This window comes from Sphaeramia orbicularis, chromosome 12 (genome assembly GCF_902148855.1).
Source record: "Sphaeramia orbicularis chromosome 12, fSphaOr1.1, whole genome shotgun sequence".
In the NCBI taxonomy this organism is placed as follows: domain Eukaryota; kingdom Metazoa; phylum Chordata; class Actinopteri; order Kurtiformes; family Apogonidae; genus Sphaeramia; species Sphaeramia orbicularis.
Genome location: NC_043968.1, coordinates 26,854,520 through 26,874,157, shown reverse-complemented (window position 1 = coordinate 26,874,157; position 19,638 = coordinate 26,854,520). Strand labels below are relative to the sequence as shown.

The window sequence follows — 19,638 nt, the reverse complement described above, 5'->3', positions numbered from 1 at the left end:
TAAGAGCAAGTAATTATAATTTAAGAGGTCTTTATATTTGTGAATGGACTAAAGTATGGACAAATGTGAAGTCTAGATGTATTTGGGATGTGGGTGTGAAATTATGGAAGGGACTTGATGAATTTAAGTTGTTCACTTCTTTGACAAAGTTTAAAAAAAATACCTTAAGTATAAAATCATTCAGGAATATTAAGTTGAGATAGTATATGTATATGTTTTTGTTGATTTTTTTTTTTGTCATGATATGAATGCTCAGTGCTGTACACATTTAATTTAATGTAAGTAGTGGATCAGGAGAAAAGGATAGGCAAAAAATAAGCTTTTATTTCTAACCTATTCCTTTTTTGTTCTTATGTTTATTATAATTATTGTACTAAGTGCAATGATTAATGTACAAACCATTCATTCATTCATTCATTCATTCATTCAATCACACTGCAAAAAATGCCCTGCTAGAAATGACGATAATATTCCTAAATCTGGTCAAATTGGCTTATATTGAGCAAAAAAAATCTGCCAGTGGGGTAAGAAAAAAAATTGGTTAGAATTCTTAAAACGAGCAAAAAAAAAAGGCTATCAACTAAAAAAAACATAACGTGCCTTAAAACTAGACAAACATGCGAGAATTTAGCAAACAGTGCTTAGTATAAGAAATAAAGTCACCTTGATATCAGTTGGAAAATCTAATTTTAAAAAAAGTTTAGATATATATCTGAAAATAAGAATTCTTTTCTTATGTAAAAATTTCTTGGCAAGCTTTTTCCCTATTTAGATGAAAAATGAGACAAATGTTCTAAAAATAAGGTTTTTTTTCCACTTTCTTAGAAATATTTTTGGCAGTGCATTCATTCATTCATTATACAATTTTACTTACTTTCCAGAAATATTTGCTGATGAAAAATGTTCAGTGTTGAACAATCAGACTGGAGTATTTGCTGAATGTCACGGTCACATCCCAACTGATCACTACTACACAGTAAGAGGCTTCTCTGATGACCAATTATCCAAGGGTGACGTTTCACTATCGGTCCTGATGTTACTCTCTGATTTCAGGCGTGTATCCAAAGAACATGTAAATGCAGCAGTCATCTACAACAGTGCTTGTGTGTCGCTCTGGCCAGCTACGCCAAAGCCTGCGCTGGTGTTGGTATTGACATTGGTGATTGGAGGAAGGATACGCACTGCAGTGAGTACAGCTTTAATAAGATATAAGCTTAGGAGTCCTTTTAAACTTCACCAGCTCTCATTAACCCATAAAGACCCAGACCTCCACTGGTGACCAAAACCCTCTACTGATGTAAAATGTTTAATACCTGTTGAGCCACTAATTTTATCAATACATGTAAATAATTGGTGTGAAATACAGTTTATCATCTTTTCATGGTCATCAGATATGACTCATTTGGATGTTCAGAGGCTCCGTAGTTATCATGGAAACACCATCTTCCATAATATTGATTCACCAATAAAACCCATGGAGTTGGATCAGTGACAGTGGATGGAGATACTGGGTTTATGTACAATTAATATTTTTGCTGAAAAACTCACTTTTTTTCAGTTTTCTCTGTTTTAATATAATAACCTTTGAATTTACTCTGAGTTTTAATGAATGTCTAATTTAAATATGGGAAATTAAATATAAGAAAATACATGATTTACTGTAAAAAAAAAAAAAAAAAAGCAAAATATAGAAGATAATATAATAATTGTGAGAGTTGTGCACAGCCCCATTTAAATAAAAAACCTAATCTAAAACCGGAATGGCAAATTTACAAGAGTCCTGACCAAGATAGTCAGTAACTGATCTCCATCAACTCAGAAACCTTAAACTTTTAGCTCTAACTGTGCTGTCATGTATTCTATCATATAGACTTGCTTTGCTTTCTCCAGCCATTGAGTAATGATGGGAAGGCCAAGTTTCAAACAGTTAATAGTTATCAATTTTCTTGCCATCATCAATAAAACATGCAATATATAGCATTATTCCTCACTATTAACTAAGTGGTGGGGTAAGACATCCCGTAAAAATAACAGAGGTTCCATGGGAAGGTCTACTGTGAGAATTTTCTCCAGTTTGTCTTTAATGTTTTATTAAAATGTCCATATTTTTGGCCAGTCCCAAAATATATGGCTGTGGTCACCCATCATGTTCCAGTTCCACCAGTGTTTATTGTTGGGATTGAATTTGGCTGGTGTTGGTTTCCAATCCCTTTGAGAGTCGTCCTCTATTATAGTATTCAGTTCGATTTCCAGATTCCTTCTTTTAGACACTTCTCTGTATGTAGCTCCCGATGCAATGGTTAGACTGTCTAGAAAAAACAAAAATCAAATCAGACCTGCTGCTGGACAGTTTGCTCTTATTTTTTTCTACTTTTACCCTCAAGGATTCAAGGTTTGTGGTGATTTTGCATTATTTAAGGAACCTTTTTCAGAAACTACGGCAAACGTTGAAGGTTTTATGAACAGTTAAAAGACTGAATCACGGCTGTTACATCAGTAAACTGTAATTTACTGTCCCTGAAAACAACGATTTTTGTCAGAAACAGTGATTTGAAGATATAAAATCATCAATGACTATGGTTTATTTCAGCTGTGGAGTGTCAGAGGAACCTACAATTCTCCTACAGCGTACTGGCCTGCAACCACACCTGTCGTTCCCTGTCTGGCCTTGACCCTCGCTGTGGGCTGGATGATTCCCCTGTGGAAGGCTGTGGATGCCCAGAGGGAACTCACCTGAACCAAGGACTCACCTGCAGCCCAAAGGCAGAGTGTTCGTGTTACTACCACAGCGGTACGACACCACCGGGGCCTGTTGTTATTGATGGACGACAGTGGTGAGCTACCTCCACAGCGGTTCACAGTTCACCTTACTATTTATGTTGGAAATATACTTACATGTGTTGTACCTTAATCCAAATATTTTGTTTTTGAAGCATTTGTGCGGATGGAGAATTGAAATGTTCCGAGGATTGTGGTAAATATAGATATCTATTTATTACATATTATACAAAACATACAGATCATGTTTGGAACCTCTTTAGTTACTTCATTCAGAGCAGTTCAGTATACAGGGTGGGGAAGCAAAATTTACAATGAACATTTAGTTGTTTTTTCTCAGCAGACACTACGTCAATTGTTTTGAAACCAAACATATATTGATGTCATAATCATACCTAACACTATTATCCATACCTTTTCAGAAACTTTTGCCCATATGAGTAATCAGGAAAGCAAACGTCAAAGAGTGTGTGATTTGCTGAATGCACTCGTCACACCAAAGGAGATTTCAAAATAGTTGGAGTGTCCATAAAGACTGTTTATAATGTAAAGAAGAGAATGACTATGAGCAAAACTATTACGAGAAAGTCTGGAAGATACTATTAAAGAAGAATGGGAGAAGTTGTCACCTGAATATTTGAGGAACACTTGCGCAAGTTTCAGGAAGCGTGTGAAGGCAGTTATTGAGAAAGAAGGACACATAGAATAAAAACATTTTCTATTATGTAAATTTTCTTGTGGCAAATAAATTCTCATGACTTTCAATAAACTAATTGGTCATACACTGTCTTTCAATCCCTTTCAATCAAAATATTGTAAATTTTGCTTCCCCACCCTGTAAGAGAATCAAACCTGGTCATGTCCTACTCTTTGCTGCTTCATATAGTTGGCTCCTTTCACTGCCTCTGTTTCCATACAGTATATTATTTTGCAGTGATTCTAAAATACAGTGAAAATGCAATATCTCAATGTTTCATTCCTTTAACCTTCTGTTCCAGGATGCACAAATGGGAAGGTCTGTGTGCACTGCTTAGAGTTCCCAGTTAACACAGCCCAGAAAACTTGTGACAGTCTCAGCAAACCTTTGGTAAGTCAACAGAACTTACGTTTACACTGACTATGTCATAAATATAAATCACACCTTTAATGTAAATCCATAAATATTTATTTTCATTCTGTAAAGTATAAGGTTAAACTGATGGGCTATCTCTTGATGGTTTCCAGGGCTCTAGTGTGACTTGTGAGAGTGGCTGTTACTGCCCATATGGCCAGTATGAGGACCACCATGGGAACTGTGTGTCTGTGGATAACTGTACCTGCGTGTACAGTGGGAAAGTATTCAGTGCGGGACAGAGTGTCAAAACCAACTGTAAAACATGGTAACATCCACATTTGTACTGCTTGTTTATTTCACCGGTCTACAAGTAAAAATGCACCCAGATTACAGACTGATCTCATGAAATCGCGTTGTATGTTACGCCAGTTCTTATGGCATTTGGTGTGCTATACATACGCATTTTCATCCTCTCAAGTGTTATTCAACGACATTTGATCGTATGTCAATGTTCTCCAAGATCTCCAGTTTACATATCCATAACCCCTAACCCTTACCTTGACCCTAAACCTAACCCTAACCATTAATCACATGATATTTGACACAGCACGAACATACATTCGGAAAGCAAATAATGTGGACAGATAACACGGCAATTAAAGTGGCGTATTATCTGTACGCAATTCATGATATCACGTTGCAGATTAATAGTAATGAAAGTTTACCAAGTTTAAGCCACTAATTAAGAAAAGTTAAGCCAAAAATTATGGTTTTCTGTCGTTTCCAAGATACAGTCCTGGATCAAAATGTGAAATTCTGAGAATTAATAAGTCAGTGGATTTAAGCAAAAGGAATGTGTGTCTCAGAGCTACCATATTTACTTCGAAACACTGTCTGTACATCACAATACAGTACATTCACCTTACCAACTCTTGAGACTGATCTCATGAAGTCGATATATGTACGCATTGTTGACTTTTCACGTGTTATTAAACGCCATTTGATCACTTGTCAATTAATGCCAAGATCTCTGGTTCACATTACCCTAACCCTAACCCTCAGTGCTTGAACATACACACAGAACGCTTATAATGCGTACAGATAACACGCCAATTAAAAGTGTTGTGTTTATTATTATGTTGGATTATTTCTGGTGGAAGACTTATACATTTATTGTACAAATGTACATAAACCAACATATGTGTAATGACAATCATATACATTGAAAACATCAGCTAACCAATGCTTTTGCCATTTTTCTTCCAATTAATCTTTTTAAAGTATGTAAGATTTTACAAATGTAACTTCTGAGGCAAATAAGTTCTAGAACAAAATGTAGGCTAGTGTATATAAGGAAAAATTATGTAAAACACATATGGCTAATATTTCAATTTCTCTGACTGTTTCTCAAAGTACCTGTGGTCAGGGCCAGTGGCACTGCAAGGATGAACCATGTCCTGGGAAGTGTCAGGTTTATGGAAACGGACACTACCAGACCTTTGACTCAAAATGGTATCGCTTTGATGGACACTGTCAGTACACACTAGTGGAGGTGAGACCACATGTCTGTCTTTGAAAACAGTATAAAATAGGACCATCCACAGGATGATCACAGCTGATTTTTCTGTCTTTGTGCCACAGGATGACTGTGGAATTAGAGATGGCAGCTTCTCCGTCAGAGTAGAGAGTGTTCCCTGCTGTGATGAAGCACTCACCTGCTCTCGCTCAGTTGTACTCGATCTGAAGGTAAACGACTGTTTCTGTGCTAGCACTGTAGACTCAAATCACTCATAAATACTGTATTTCCAAGTGTTGTAGTACACAAATAAAAAAAGGATTTTAGCAGGCTCTGGTATCTTCACCAAATAATGAATCTTTTCTGTCTCTTCAAGGGTCAAGTCACTTTAACACTTAGCGACATGAAGGTGACCAAACACGTCCAGAGTGGATGGACTCTGCAGGAAGACTCACTTTACACTACACACACAGTGGGACTTTATATCATAATATCAGTGCCAAGCAGAGGGATAACTCTTATCTGGGACAAACACACCCGCATCACCATAGAGCTGCATCCAAACTGGAAGGTGAGGGGTGTTCTTAAATGTAGTATTTTCTGTGCCATAACTTTATTTAAATACTATCTACTAAACTGTTGGTTTTATAAAGCAGCAACAATATCAGAAAAGATCAGATATTGCTATAAAGGATTGACAGCTGCTAATAAAATTAAGCATGAACAATATTTTGAAGTTGTGTTAAAACTGTTTTGATATTAAAATGTAATGAATCCTGTAGAACCAAGTATGTGGCCTCTGTGGAAATTTTGACTTCAATGAGATGAATGATCTCCAGATAAGTGGCTCTGCAGGTAAATAGTTTTTCTTGGTTTTATGATAACATTTAACTTTTGTCACCAAAATAACCATGTTTTCCTTGGTAGTACCAAGTCCTCTAGTCTTCGGTAACAGCTGGAAGACTGCTACACCTCCGTGCTCTGATGTGACCACTGAGATGTTTCCATGTGAACGCAGCTCCTACTGCTCAGCCTGGGCCCAGCGACGCTGCCTGATCCTTAAAGGAGACATCTTCAAAGACTGCCACCTCACTGTAGGCCTCTTAAAACACATCACTATACGCATTCATTCATACCAGTTCACTCTTAGAAATCAGGTCTGTGGTTCCTAAAACCCTTACTGTATTCCACCAACTTCAAGGTTGATCCAGATCCTTATTATCAAGCCTGTGTGCAGGAGTCCTGCTCCTGTGAGTTTGAAGGAAAGTTTCTGGGTTTCTGTACGGCTGTGGCAGCTTATGCAGAGGCCTGCAGTGACCAGGATGTTTGTGTTAAATGGAGAACCCCTGATTTGTGTCGTAAGTTAAGTTCTTCCATGTTTTCTTCTTTCTTAATGGTCGCATGAATTCTCTGAACAACTTTAAATCCATTCAAAGAACATCGATTAGCACTACTCTGTTGATTCCTGATGTTGAGGTGGTTGGTTTAATATAATAGATCTCTTAAATACTAATTTGCTTGTTTATTCTTTTTTTTTTTTTTTTTTTTAATTTTACCAAAGTTCAGCATTGCATTACATGTAATCACATGATAATGATAAATATTCTGTTTAAATAGGTAATATCACTGCTTTAAGTCTGCAATAATTTAAGCCCTTATCATTTTTAACCACAGCGGTATACTGTGACTACTACAATGAGCAGGGCCAGTGTGTCTGGCATTATGAAGCCTGTGGTAAGATGCTAACTTGTGGTAAAGACAAGTACTTCTCTCAGAAGCTGGAAGGTAATTAAACACACCAATTAATTTTTTTTTTTTTTTTTTACATATACTGTAACTGCTAAACTGAAGTTGTCTTAATATTGATATATTAATATTATATTGCCTTTACAGCATAATAAAAAATTAATACAAGAAACATTTTCTTTTTGCTAAGGTTGTTACCCCAAATGTCCAGCGGACACACCATATTTTGATGAGAACACTGGACGGTGCACCACATTGACACAGTGCACTTGCATTTTCAATGACACTGTCATTCAGCCAGGGACAGTTGTGTTGATACAGTCTATTGAGTGGTGAGTTCGACCTGTCAAAGTTTATATTACAGGAATACACCATTTATATTTAAAATAGTAATTTTAACAAGTGGTATATTTTACTCTTGTACTGTTCTTGTCAGCCCCTGTGAAAATGGAACAGTGAACTGCCGTAAGTATGAATTCTATTTACTTAATGCAGTATTAAAATCATATTTTTATATTAACAGTTACAGTACAGTACTGTGTGAAAGTCTCACACCACCTTTTGGTTTGTTGTGCAAGTAAAATTATAATGATCAGATATATTAAATACCCAGTCTCCATATTAAATACAAACAGGATAAACAGGAAATATGCGCTATTTAAATAAACCGCTTCTATGAATGAAAGTGTCAAGTACTTAGTGTAGACTCCCTTTACACTTAATATGTATCTAACTTCTCTATTGATTTAAGCGTGCAGAAGCCATTTAGTTCTGACATTGTTCATAATACTTCCTTGTATTTTCTTGATGTACTTGACAAAAAAAGACTGAGAAATGCATATGTATACTCATTTCAACCCTGCAACAACAACAGCAAAGGTTTTAGCACAGTACTGTTAACCGTAACAATAGTGTGGTAATTTCTGTTATTATTGTTTTAGATCTGATGTGCTTTTGCAGAACGTTCTTTCAGAGCAGCAGACATTCTAACCACCTTTTCTCCAACAGCACCACCACCACCTCCACCAACAACAACACCAGCTACCATCCCTACAACACTGGCTCCCTCCACTTCTGCTTCCACTACGACTGAGAATTTGCCAACAACCGTTACTAATGTCACAACTACCACTGAAAACTGGTCAACTGTGGTTTCTCCTACCAGTACACCAACAACTACAGCTGCTTCAACTGCCACTGAAACGTGGTCGACAACACCTTCTGTGTCAATGTCGACCACTGCTAATGCTTCAACTATCTTCACAACAGCTACACCTTTCTCTACCAGCACAGAAACATGGTCAACAACACCTCTTAACACTTCTCCAACAATGTCTCCTAGTACCAGTGCATCTACTACCTTCACAACTACTACACCAACAACTGCTCCTACTAGCACAGAAACATGGTCAACAACACCTTTTAACACTTCTCCAACAATGTCTACTAGTACCAGTGCATCTACTACTTTCACAACGACTACACCCACAACAACTGCTTCTACTAGCACAGAAACATGGTCAACAATGCCTTCAACCAACACTACATTAGTCTTTACAAGTGCTTCAGCTATTACAGCAACCACTGCACCAAATACAACTGCCTCTACTACCACTGAAATATGGTCAACAACATCTTCTACCACCTCTACACCGATGTCTACCATTACAAGGGTATTAAATACTACCACAACCACACCTACAACAGCTTCTACCACCATTGAAACTTGGTCAACTTCTACCAACTCTACAATGCCACCCACTACCACTGAAATAACAACTGCAACTGCTTCTACTACCACTGAAACTTGGTCAACAACACTTTCAATCAACTTTACAACATCAGCTATTACCAATGCCTCAACTACCACCACAACTACTACACCAACAACTGCTGTTACCACCACTGAAACATGGTCAGCAACACCTTCAACCAACTCCACAATGCCACCCTTTACCAGTGCCTCAACCACTACCACAACTACAACTACAAGTGCTTCTAGCAGTACTGAAACATGGTCAGCAACACCTTTAACCAACTCTACAACATCAGTTATTACCAGTGCCTCAACTACCACCACAACCACTACTCCAACACCAACTGCATCACACTCAACTGAAATATGGTCAACACCTTCTGCCACCTCTCCTACAATGTCAACCACTTCTACCACTACACCAATAAGCACCAGTCTCACAGCAACAACTCTTCCCTCAACAGAACTTACAGAGGTAACAAACAGCACTACATATCTTTCAACAGAGCCAACATCTGAATCCACCACTACTGTGCAAACCACTGCGCACACAACATCTAGTACTTCATTCAGCAGTGCTTCAACAACATGGATGACCGAGTCAGAGACCACAGAGACAGTTACACCATCAGAATCTTTCTCAACTCAAGCATCGACACAACGTACAGAGCCAACAGGGACAACACATCAATTGACAACCACTTTTGTAGCAAACACTACAGCAGCTGAAACATCAACTACAACTCAATCCACCAGCACAGACGTGGTGACAACAGCAGTCACTGAAATATCTACTTCTTACACACATCCAACGACACAGTCCAGTACCACCTCAACAGAAGCAACAACATCTCATGACGTGTATTCCACTCAGATGTCCACAAGTGAGAGATTTACCAACGCGACACCTACCAACACCGTACTGACTACAACTGAAGAGCAACAAACAACAACAATCCACACAACCACCACCAGTCCTCCCGTTTACACAGGATCAGCTACAGTGACAACACAAGTGCCCACTTCCCAAGGTGTGTGCCAAACATTTGCTCTACATATTAAATCTTTTTAAGTTGCTCTAGTAGCCAGTATTTTAAATAATGAAGCCAATGTTTTTATCTTGCCTGAGTTTATCATCTTTTGCAGACTTGTGTGAGTGCGAAGACCGGAAGAGGAAGCAGAAATGGCTTTGTGATCAGAGCTGGACAGAAGACTGTTTCCATAAGACCTGTAGAAATAGGTCGATAGAGTTGACTCCAGTGGATTGTGGAGACTCTGTTCGTCCCGTCTGCCCCAGAGGACAGGCAACAAAGGTGTCAGATGAATGCTGTGAAACATGGAAGTGTGATTGTGAGTACATCTTTGTCTTTTTAATATGTAGCAGAGTATTTATGCTTTGAAGTTTGCCACTGCTTAATGGAATGAGTCAGTCAGTCTGAACTCATCAGACCACATGACCTTTTTCCATTGAAACACGGTCCAATCTGTATGCTTTGTATCAAACTGATGGTTGTTTAAGAAATGAGAAGCTACTCACCGCATTAGTTAGGGTTAAGGTGGCCATACACTGTGCAGTTTTAGAGATGATTTCTCACTTGTGCGACTATTTCTGGGATCAGGCCAGATGTGCCTCTAATTGTGTGTCGTGCTTTGTACAGTGTACATGGGGTAAGGAGAAGCGATTAACACCTCACGACCAGTAATCATGTGCTCGCAAGGAAAACGGAGCTGTTTGAAATCCTGCTCACTCCTCATGAGGGTATCACACTGTCAAAGCAGTACCACGAGCCGATGTGCCTCAAATTCTCACACTGTGCATGCGCGAATACAGTAATAGCCAGCTACTGTAAGCTAATTCTAAGCTTACAGTAGCTGGCTATTGGCCTAGTGCAATTTAGTTTTTGCAGCTTACCTCTAGTTCCCGCTGTAGGATTGACAGCCCATACTGTCCACATCTGGCCGACCAATTCCTGAACCAAACATTTCGTCGTCTTTCCTCCTTTTTTGATTCCCCGCAGATAATGGCACATATTGCCAAAGCAGCTCGTTGGTTTTTGTTTAGCACTACCATTTCGTGACTCATGCCAATACACAATCGTCTATGCACTTGCAGATTTCTTGGTATTTTAACGTTGTATTTCCAGATACAACACTCGAACGTGCCGTGTGTCCTCTGGTGTATGGTCCTACAGTGTGAGCAGTCAGGTCTCATACGAGCATCGGTCCGTACAGTGTGAGAACATGAATCGTGAGCCTGACTTTACGATTGATTCACACAGTTTGAGATGGAGCTGCGTGCAACGATCGAAATAATCGCACAGTGTATGGCCGCCTTTAGAGAACATAATTAACCACTGTAGTAGTTATCTAGCGGAAGGCTCTTAACCATTTCTATCTTGATTTTTCTTCCAATGGCTAAAAAGATAATGACCCTCTTGTCCTTTCCTACATCCTTTGTAGGTCGCTGTGAGCTCTACGGAGACCCCCACTACATATCTTTCCAAGGCGTGTCCTTTGACTTTTTAGAAGAATGTACCTATATACTAGTGGAGGAACGTTCACCCCGTCATAGTCTGACCATTGTAGTGGATAACTTCTTCTGTGTGCCAGGCCTCGACGGCTCCTGTGTTAGAGGGATCATCGTAAAATATCAGAACAACACAGCGACTCTCACAATTATCCCACATTTGTTTACAGTACAGGTTGGACATTGATATAAATTACTTTGATAAGACATTATGGTTATAGATATTTTCTATTACATGAAAAATGGTAACTTTGAGACTTTTTTCCTTTACTTTAGGCTTCTCTGAATGATATGACCATACAGCCCCCATATGAGGAGCAGGGGTTTAGATTTGAGACCACAGGGTACACCACGTCCCTCTACCTCCCAGAGATCCGCTCCTATGTCTCCCTCAGCCCGTCTTTTACCCTGGTGGTCAGTCTGGCCATGGAGCACTTTCTCAACAACACCCAAGGCCAATGTGGTGAGTAATGCTTTAAAGTGGAAATCTGTAAGATTTTACTGATTTGGTTCTTCTGCTCTGTTTTTGTCGCATTTTTCTCTATGGAGCTCCACCTACAGTTTTGAAGTACATATTCACTGCCGTAAAACCTACACTTAACCCTCCCCCTCCAACCATGTGCATTTGTTTTCAATGAAGCTGGTGATGAGAAGGCAAAAAATAGTGATCAAATACGCTGCTGGAGCGGAGCAGAGTAGGAAACTTTAACCAGACTTTGATGTTTCGGACATTTATTTTCACTTCACGGAGGAGGACGCGATACCAGACCTGTGGTGGAGGGACAGGCAGACAAGAAGCCCCAGGCCATCCAGGCAGATGGGTCACATTGACATGCTGGTTGTGGGTGCCACACACCTTAAGAGCTAACTGGCTAACGAACATCAGCAGCTCCCACCTGTCACCGTGTCCCGGCCCCATTAGCGATTAGCACGCTGTCATCCCGGGGCTAACCTTTGTAACAACATCAATCATCTAGACCAGTGTTTCTCAGTGGGGGTGGTAGCGCTCCCCCCAGAGGGCGGTGGGGCAGTGTTGGTGGGCGTTTGGAATGGGAAAGTTGAGAGGGGAGCGCTCAGACAGAAATGGAGGGACGTTAGTTAGTCATCCCAATGTATATCAGAACAAGTGGTGCCGTTCTTGTACTACCAGCATGTAATGTCAATGGCCCCAGAGACCCTAGTGGGAAGGGGCCGTGTCTAACATTCCTAACGTGCCATTTAACCATCACAATTACTTTGAAGTTTTTTTAATTAAGGTAAAAATGTTACACAGTTCTGCTTTAATAATAGATGTGAGTAAGAGCCTCTCTTACATTTTTCACTGTATTTTCATTGGGTTTCAGGCAGTTTAGTCTGAATATGATTAATTTACACTTTACAAGTAAAGAAAATCAGTCGTATTTTTCCATCTTCTCTTCAGGTGTGTGTGGTGGAGGCTCATGTATACGAAGAGGAGGACAGATTGAAGAAGACAGCTGCTGTGATAAGACAGCCTACGACTGGGTGTACCCAGATCCTCAGAAGCATGGCTGTGCACCAAAAGATGTACCCTGTCACTCAAGTACCACTGTACCCCCCACCAACACACCCTTTACTACCACCCCCTGCCCCAGCAACCCTCTGTGTGAGATACTATACCATGAGTAAGTTCTGCCTACTGACATCCTTTCCTGGAATAGATGGAAAACCTGGGAAGTAGTCTGTTTGACACAGCTGCTACATTTACTATATTTTATCCCTCTACAACAGCCTTAATCTTGATAGTCTGTGCTAATATTGCAACAATTTTTAGTTTATTTAGGAAGAAAAACCCAACATTGTAAAGGAGAACCTGCATCTCCTCCCAAACATGTAGTAAACACTATAAGTCATAATCAATACCATCTCATAGAAAGTACAGAAATCAATCTCGATTATTGAGCAAACTACATAAAATGCAATGCACTTGTGGATTTAATAATTTTGTTTGAATTGTCTCAGTGTGTGTACTTTGAGATGCTTTAATGCATGGTATCAAAAATTCTATTTCCCAGAGTCTTTGAGGTCTGCGGCTCGTATATTAATCTCCACCGAAAAAAGAAGAACTGTGAGTTTGACTCATGCAGAGACCTAAAAGCTGGTTGCTCTTCTCTAGAGCAAGCAGCTGAAGAATGCAGCAATGCCGGTGTTTGTATTGACTGGAGAAGACTGACAAATGGAACCTGTGGTATATAGATTTTAGTGTCCCTCTTCCCTTTTTATCGTCTTAGTTTGTCAAAGTTAAGGCAATTTTTATGCAGAATATAATAACTCCATTTATGGAAGTGGCTACAATGATGTTTGGTTTAAATACCAATGATAAATTCCCAGTTAAAGCAGTATTGATTGTTGTCTTCTTTATGTTTCAGCTGTGTCATGTCCAGAAGGATTGGTTTACAGAGAATGTCATCACAAGCTGGATGACTTCTGCTATGGAGGGTTTGTAATATCTACCAAAAAAGTCACATTTGACAAAAGTATTTAATCCAAAAAGTGTCTTCTGTGGAGTATTTATTTCCAATGTTGTCTTTCTTTATAGTGTGCTTCATCCAGGGGCTTCCCTTAAGAACAACAGTGAAGGCTGCTTTTGTCCAAGTGGACTTTACAGGGCAGGGAATCACTCCAACATCTGCGTGCATGGCTGTAAATGTACGGAACACAGCTCTACAATGACACCTATTCACCTCTCACCTGCAAGCTTCATTTCAGAACCTAAGCAGATTTATAAGGATACCTGTACTTTTCCTGAGTATTTGTGACATTTTTAACAAAACGTTAAACACAAATATCTGCACTTTTTTCTCTTTACATTTTTATAAAAGCCTTGTTAGTTCGTTTTTAATGTGGAAGATTAGCAATAGACAGACAGACTCATTTTCATTTCCAATTTAAACATTATGATGTGCACGAAGACACCGAATATACCTGTCATGTAATAATCACTGCTGATGTAGAGTTTCCTTTCTTTCATTTTCCCACAGTCTGCAAAGGCCCACTTGGTGAGCCTAAACCAGTAAGACCTATTATTTCCATCAACTAGACAGAAATCATATCAAGCATTCTTTGCTGGATTCCAGATCTAATACCTCTTTCTGAACCTGTTTTCTAGCCTGGTGAGGTGTGGCAGTCCAACTGTCACCTTTGTACGTGTAACAACCAGACGCTGACCGAGGAGTGTTCTCCCAAACCTCCTAAGCAGACTCCTAACTGTAGCTCCAGTGCTGTGCTGGTTAACAACTCTTGCTGTTCTGAGCCGATTTGTGGTAAGATAAAGCACATAAAAAATTGTTAACTATTATTTCAAAGACTTTCCTTTTACCTGAAGCCATTTCTTTATTTTATTCAGTTGAGAAGACATGCACCTACAATGGAAAGACATATAGGGTATGTAATGTCAGATTTCAGCGTGATATTATGAATTGCGTACAGATAATGCCACTTTTAATTGGTGTTATCTGTACGCAGGTTTCTACGTGCATGTTCACGCCGCATAAAATACAAGCGATTAGGGGCCCTCCTAATCCGAATGACCTAACCTAAACCCCTAACCCTCACCCTGGTGGTCATTCGTTATTCTATGCCATTTGTCATTCGGATAAATCAAACCCGCGATTAGCGGTTAGGCTCAGCCATTAGTGTTTAGGGTTAGCCGTTAGCTGTTAGGGTTAGCCATTAGTGTTTAGGGTTAGCCGTTAGCGGTTAGGGTTAGCTGTTAGCGGTTAGGGTTAGCCGTTAGTGTTTAGGGTTAGCCGTTAGCGGTTAGGCTTAGCCATTAGTGTTTAGGGTTAGCTGTTAGCGGTTAGGGTTAGCTGTTAGCGTTTAGGGTTAGCGGTTAGGGTTAGCCATTAGTGTTTAGGGTTAGCCGTTAGCGGTTAGCTGTTAACGTTTAGGGTTAGCCGTTAGTGGTTAGGCTTAGCCGTTAGTGTTTAGGGTTAGCCGTTAGCGGTTAGGGTTAGCCATTAGTGTTTAGGGTTAGCCGTTAGTGGTTAGGGTTAGCTGTTAGCTGTTAGGGTTAGCCATTAGTGTTTAGGGTTAGCCGTTAGCGGTTAGGGTTAGCTGTTAGCGGTTAGGGTTAGCCGTTAGTGTTTAGGGTTAGCCGTTAGCGGTTAGGCTTAGCCATTAGTGTTTAGGGTTAGCCGTTAGCAATTAGGGTTAGCTGTTAGCGTTTAGGGTTAGCTGTTAGCTGTTAGGGTTAGCCATTAGTGTTTAGGGTTAGCCGTTAGCGGTTAGCTGTTAGCGTTTAGGGTTAGCCGTTAGCGGTTAGGCTTAGCTGTTAGTGTTTAGGGTTAGCCGTTAGCGGTTAGGGTTAGCCATTAGTGTTTAGGGTTAGCCGTTAGCGGTTAGGGTTAGCTGTTAGCTGTTACGGTTAGGTTTAGGGCAAAGGTCAGCAACCCTGGTCCTAGAGAGCCACTATCCTGCATGTTTCAGATGTTTTCCTCTTCCAGCACACCTGATGGTCATTATCAGGCTTCTGCAGAGCTTGATGATAGGCTTATCATTTGAATCAGGTGTGTTGGAAGAGGGATACATCTAAAACATGCAGGATAGTAGCTCTCTAGGACCAAGGTTGCTGACCCGTGGTTTAGGGTTAGCCATTGGCGGTTAGGGTTAGCTGTTAGGGTTGGGTTTAGGGTTAGCAGTTACAGATATGTAAACCAGTGATCTTGGCGTACATTGACACGGGTTCAAATGGAGTTGAATAACATGTGAAAGGATGAACATGTATGGCAGGCCAACTCTGTCACTATTCACCACTCTCACAACACATCTGGTCATTTAAACGCAGTCAAAAACGGCATCCAAACCACCAAAATGCAGTGTAAATTCCCCACTAAAACACAGTTTTTTACACCGTCATATACCGCTTAAAGAGCGGCGTAAAAAGCACCATCTTATGGCTCTTTAAAACGCTGTATTTTTTTTAAAAACGTACTTTGTTGTCCGAAAACTGCCATTAATCATCCCCAGATTTCGTGTGGACATCTCTAGTCATGCCCACTTTCACCTCTCCTGAAATCAAAACAAAAACCCAAATTTATAGATGCTATATGCATTAAAGGTTTTCCTCCCCACAGGTGCACATTATAGAGAAAAGGCTTAATGTGATGTCATGTCCAAATACAGCTGTCAATCATCAGGAGAGAGACAGACAGACAGACAATTTCTTAAACAAATCTGGTGATCAATCATCACTAAATTTATTAAAGAAACTGTCTGTGTCTGTCTCTCTCTCTCTCTCTCTCTCTCTCTCTCTCTCTCTCTCAATGATTGATCGCAGTTTTCGGGCATTAAACTGTGTTAATCTTTTGTACATTAAATGTTTGAGGCTGTCCCAGTGGTATCAGTCACCCTTTCATATGGTGATTCTGTGTGAAAATATGAATAAAAACAGCAGCCGAGCGCGTGCACAGGCTTCTCCTTAGAGCAGGTAAGAAATAGATGCAATCAGCAGCAAAGGAGATCAGCGGAGAATTGGTGTGGTCTGTCTTTTCTCTTTACTTATTGGCTGAAGAGAGTTCAACTTTAGTGGCTGTGAAAGCCAGGGGATGGAGATGAAAATAATGCTAGCAAATGCTGCTTTTTAAAAAGTGACCCAAAGCGCTGTAAAATACAGCGTTTTAAAGAGCCATAAGACAGCGCTTTTTACACCGCTCTTTGAACAGTACCTGACGGCGTAAAAAACGTCCTTTTTGTGGGAATTTACACTGCATTTTACAGCATTTCATATTTCTATGCCGCATTTTACAGTGTTTTGGTTACTTGGACACCATTTTTTATGGCGTTTAAATGACCAGATGTTTTTGTGGGAGTGGCGAATAGTGATAGAGTTGACCTGCCATAAACATGAGTACGTATAGCACGCCAAATGCCATAAGAGCTGGTGTGACATACAATGCGATTTCATGAGATCAGTTTGCAGATTTAATATCAATTTGTCTTGATTGTTAATTGAGATGTACGCTGACTGTGGTCTTGGTGTACAGATGCGAGACAAATGGACAGATCCTGCCAATCCCTGTTCGTCGTACATCTGTACCGAAGACGGTGTCCAGACTGTGACCAGAGTCTGTCCCATTGAAAACTGTCCTGAGGTATTTACACCTGTAACATTATAAGTTCTGATAACTGTAAAATATGTTCATTTAATATTCAATGGAAGAAGAAAGACGATCAGTCTAAAAATTAAAAAGATGAAGCAACAAATGTGAGCAACCAAGTCACACTTCAAAAAACCAAACTGAGAACCAATGACTGGTGATGACCTCTTGTGCTTTGTTCTCTTAGGAGGACAAAATGTGGGATGACCAGCACTGCTGCTTTACATGTACGTAGAGACTCAAAATACTGCAATCATTACACCAGCTTAACTTATTCAGTTTGCTTTAAAGCTTATTACTGTCATGAATATTTTCTAACATTTATGCTTACTTGATTTTTGTTTGGTTTGTATGGGTGGGGGTGGAAGGAGAATAGTTGAGGGTTAGTTCTAAGACTATTTCAAAAAGAGCCTGTCTGAAAAATATGCTAACGCTTTTTGTTTTCTTTGGCTCTGTACCTATTCTTTGCCTGTATGTACAGAAACCGGTGATTTATCTTGTATTTTACTTTTCATTCTCACTATTTGATAATGGCACAAAATCAATAAAATGTTGGGGAAAAAAGATTTTCTAACCTTTCAGTTCCCCTACCTTATCCGTTGCTTTTTATTAATGTGTGTTTTTTTTTCCATTTAAATAAAGAGTACTGAAGACATTGACTTGTACACTATCACTGCAGGTAGTCAGAGCTGTACTCCCAAGATGACGAGTATGAACGTCACCATAGACAACTGCACCACTGCCCTGCAGATGCCTGTGTGTGAGGGCCAGTGTGTGTCACAACCAAGGTCAGCAGAAATATACCTTACCAGTTAATGTTAAAATTTTATGTTTGCTAAATGAGCCAGGGTAAAAAGAAAATGTATTTCTCCCAACAGGGTTATGTTACATGATGACCTGCAGGTGGAGCAGAGCTTCAGCTACTGTCAGGAGCAAAGCTCAGAGAGGAGGTCAGTGTTCCTGCAGTGTTTGGACTCCACCACCAGAAACTTCACATATAAGCATATCACCAGCTGTGAGTGCAAAGCATTTACACACTGAAGAAAGCTCCTGATCACGCTCATCACTTTGTTTCGTAACCCAATGTATTTCTCTAAAATGTAAAAACCTTCTTATTCCTTTTTTTTTTTTTTTTTTTTTATTCAAAGCAATTCCAGACATTGCTTCTGTGAAATAAAGCAAATATCAGGTAAAAAACAAACAAAAACATGTCTCTCTGAGTCTGTTTTTTGATTCCTCCCATTTTGGTGCACTTATCTGTAAATTAAAGAGCTGAGTCACTCAAAAGAGAAAAAAACATATACTCACATGTGAATGAACAAATGAATGAATGAATTTTTATTATTGTGTCTTACATAAGAATATGCCCTGCCCTTACATGGGCTTATGAGACAACAAAAATATAAACCAAAGCCCAAATGCCAGACAACAGGCTCAATAGATATAAACAAGACAGTGAACTGACCTATTTAATCAAACAAATCTGACGCTCTTTGAAGGCTTTACAAACAAATAATGCTAATTTATATACATTTAAACTAAAGGACTCTTCCATCTTGTCATCATCAGTGCTCCAGAACATATCAGGGTTTCTGATAGTCATCAGTTCATCATATAGAGGACGATACAAAAGAAAATGTGATTCATTTTCCACTTCCCCAAAATCACAGTCCGCAAAGTCTGTTTTCTTCTGGGATTTGGGTAAGATCACATAACTTATTCACATGTCAGCAAAACAGACATAAGGTTAAAAAGTGTATGTTTGCTGGAAAGGTACAACAAGCGAAGTTTTCTACTATCAGTGCTTTCTGCATTATACATAAACCTTGCAAAAGAACTGTTATGCACTGCCCAAAATTCTGTGTGGTCATTTTTAGGTATTAATTAGTTTAAGAAAATTTATTAGCACTTAGTTAATTTACAGACCCATATAAAGACTTTTTTTTAAACTAGCATTTAACCCATAAAGACCCAAACATCCAGTGGTGACCAAAACAATTTACTGATCTAAAAAGTTTAATACCTGTTGATCCACTAATTCTATCAATCCATCTAAATAATTGGTGTAAAATGCAGTTTATCATCTTTTCATGGTCATCAGATATGACCCATTTGGACGTTCAGAGGCTTTGTAGTGAATGTGGA

General features: G+C 39.4%; 1 protein-coding gene across 1 annotated transcript in view; it reads left to right on the top strand.

Annotated features, from left to right (window-relative positions):
* Positions 1-18,599, top strand: part of LOC115430653 (mucin-19) — a 31,385-nt gene extending 12,786 nt beyond the window's left edge. Inside the window, exons 16-45 of the mRNA XM_030150790.1 lie at positions 882-976; positions 1,054-1,186; positions 2,591-2,834; positions 2,934-2,974; positions 3,777-3,865; positions 4,003-4,157; positions 5,246-5,384; positions 5,474-5,578; positions 5,725-5,919; positions 6,131-6,203; positions 6,276-6,442; positions 6,550-6,706; positions 7,023-7,133; positions 7,285-7,426; positions 7,531-7,559; positions 8,103-9,881; positions 9,997-10,200; positions 11,311-11,552; positions 11,654-11,840; positions 12,798-13,020; positions 13,411-13,583; positions 13,765-13,834; positions 13,935-14,044; positions 14,377-14,408; positions 14,505-14,658; positions 14,742-14,779; positions 17,380-17,487; positions 17,681-17,720; positions 18,173-18,281; positions 18,372-18,599. Coding sequence (XP_030006650.1) covers positions 882-976; positions 1,054-1,186; positions 2,591-2,834; positions 2,934-2,974; positions 3,777-3,865; positions 4,003-4,157; positions 5,246-5,384; positions 5,474-5,578; positions 5,725-5,919; positions 6,131-6,203; positions 6,276-6,442; positions 6,550-6,706; positions 7,023-7,133; positions 7,285-7,426; positions 7,531-7,559; positions 8,103-9,881; positions 9,997-10,200; positions 11,311-11,552; positions 11,654-11,840; positions 12,798-13,020; positions 13,411-13,583; positions 13,765-13,834; positions 13,935-14,044; positions 14,377-14,408; positions 14,505-14,658; positions 14,742-14,779; positions 17,380-17,487; positions 17,681-17,720; positions 18,173-18,281; positions 18,372-18,534 — 5,507 coding nt within the window. The 3' untranslated portion in view covers positions 18,535-18,599. The remainder of the gene's footprint in view (positions 1-881; positions 977-1,053; positions 1,187-2,590; positions 2,835-2,933; positions 2,975-3,776; positions 3,866-4,002; positions 4,158-5,245; positions 5,385-5,473; positions 5,579-5,724; positions 5,920-6,130; positions 6,204-6,275; positions 6,443-6,549; positions 6,707-7,022; positions 7,134-7,284; positions 7,427-7,530; positions 7,560-8,102; positions 9,882-9,996; positions 10,201-11,310; positions 11,553-11,653; positions 11,841-12,797; positions 13,021-13,410; positions 13,584-13,764; positions 13,835-13,934; positions 14,045-14,376; positions 14,409-14,504; positions 14,659-14,741; positions 14,780-17,379; positions 17,488-17,680; positions 17,721-18,172; positions 18,282-18,371) is intronic.
* Positions 18,600-19,638: the final 1,039 nt, after the last annotated feature.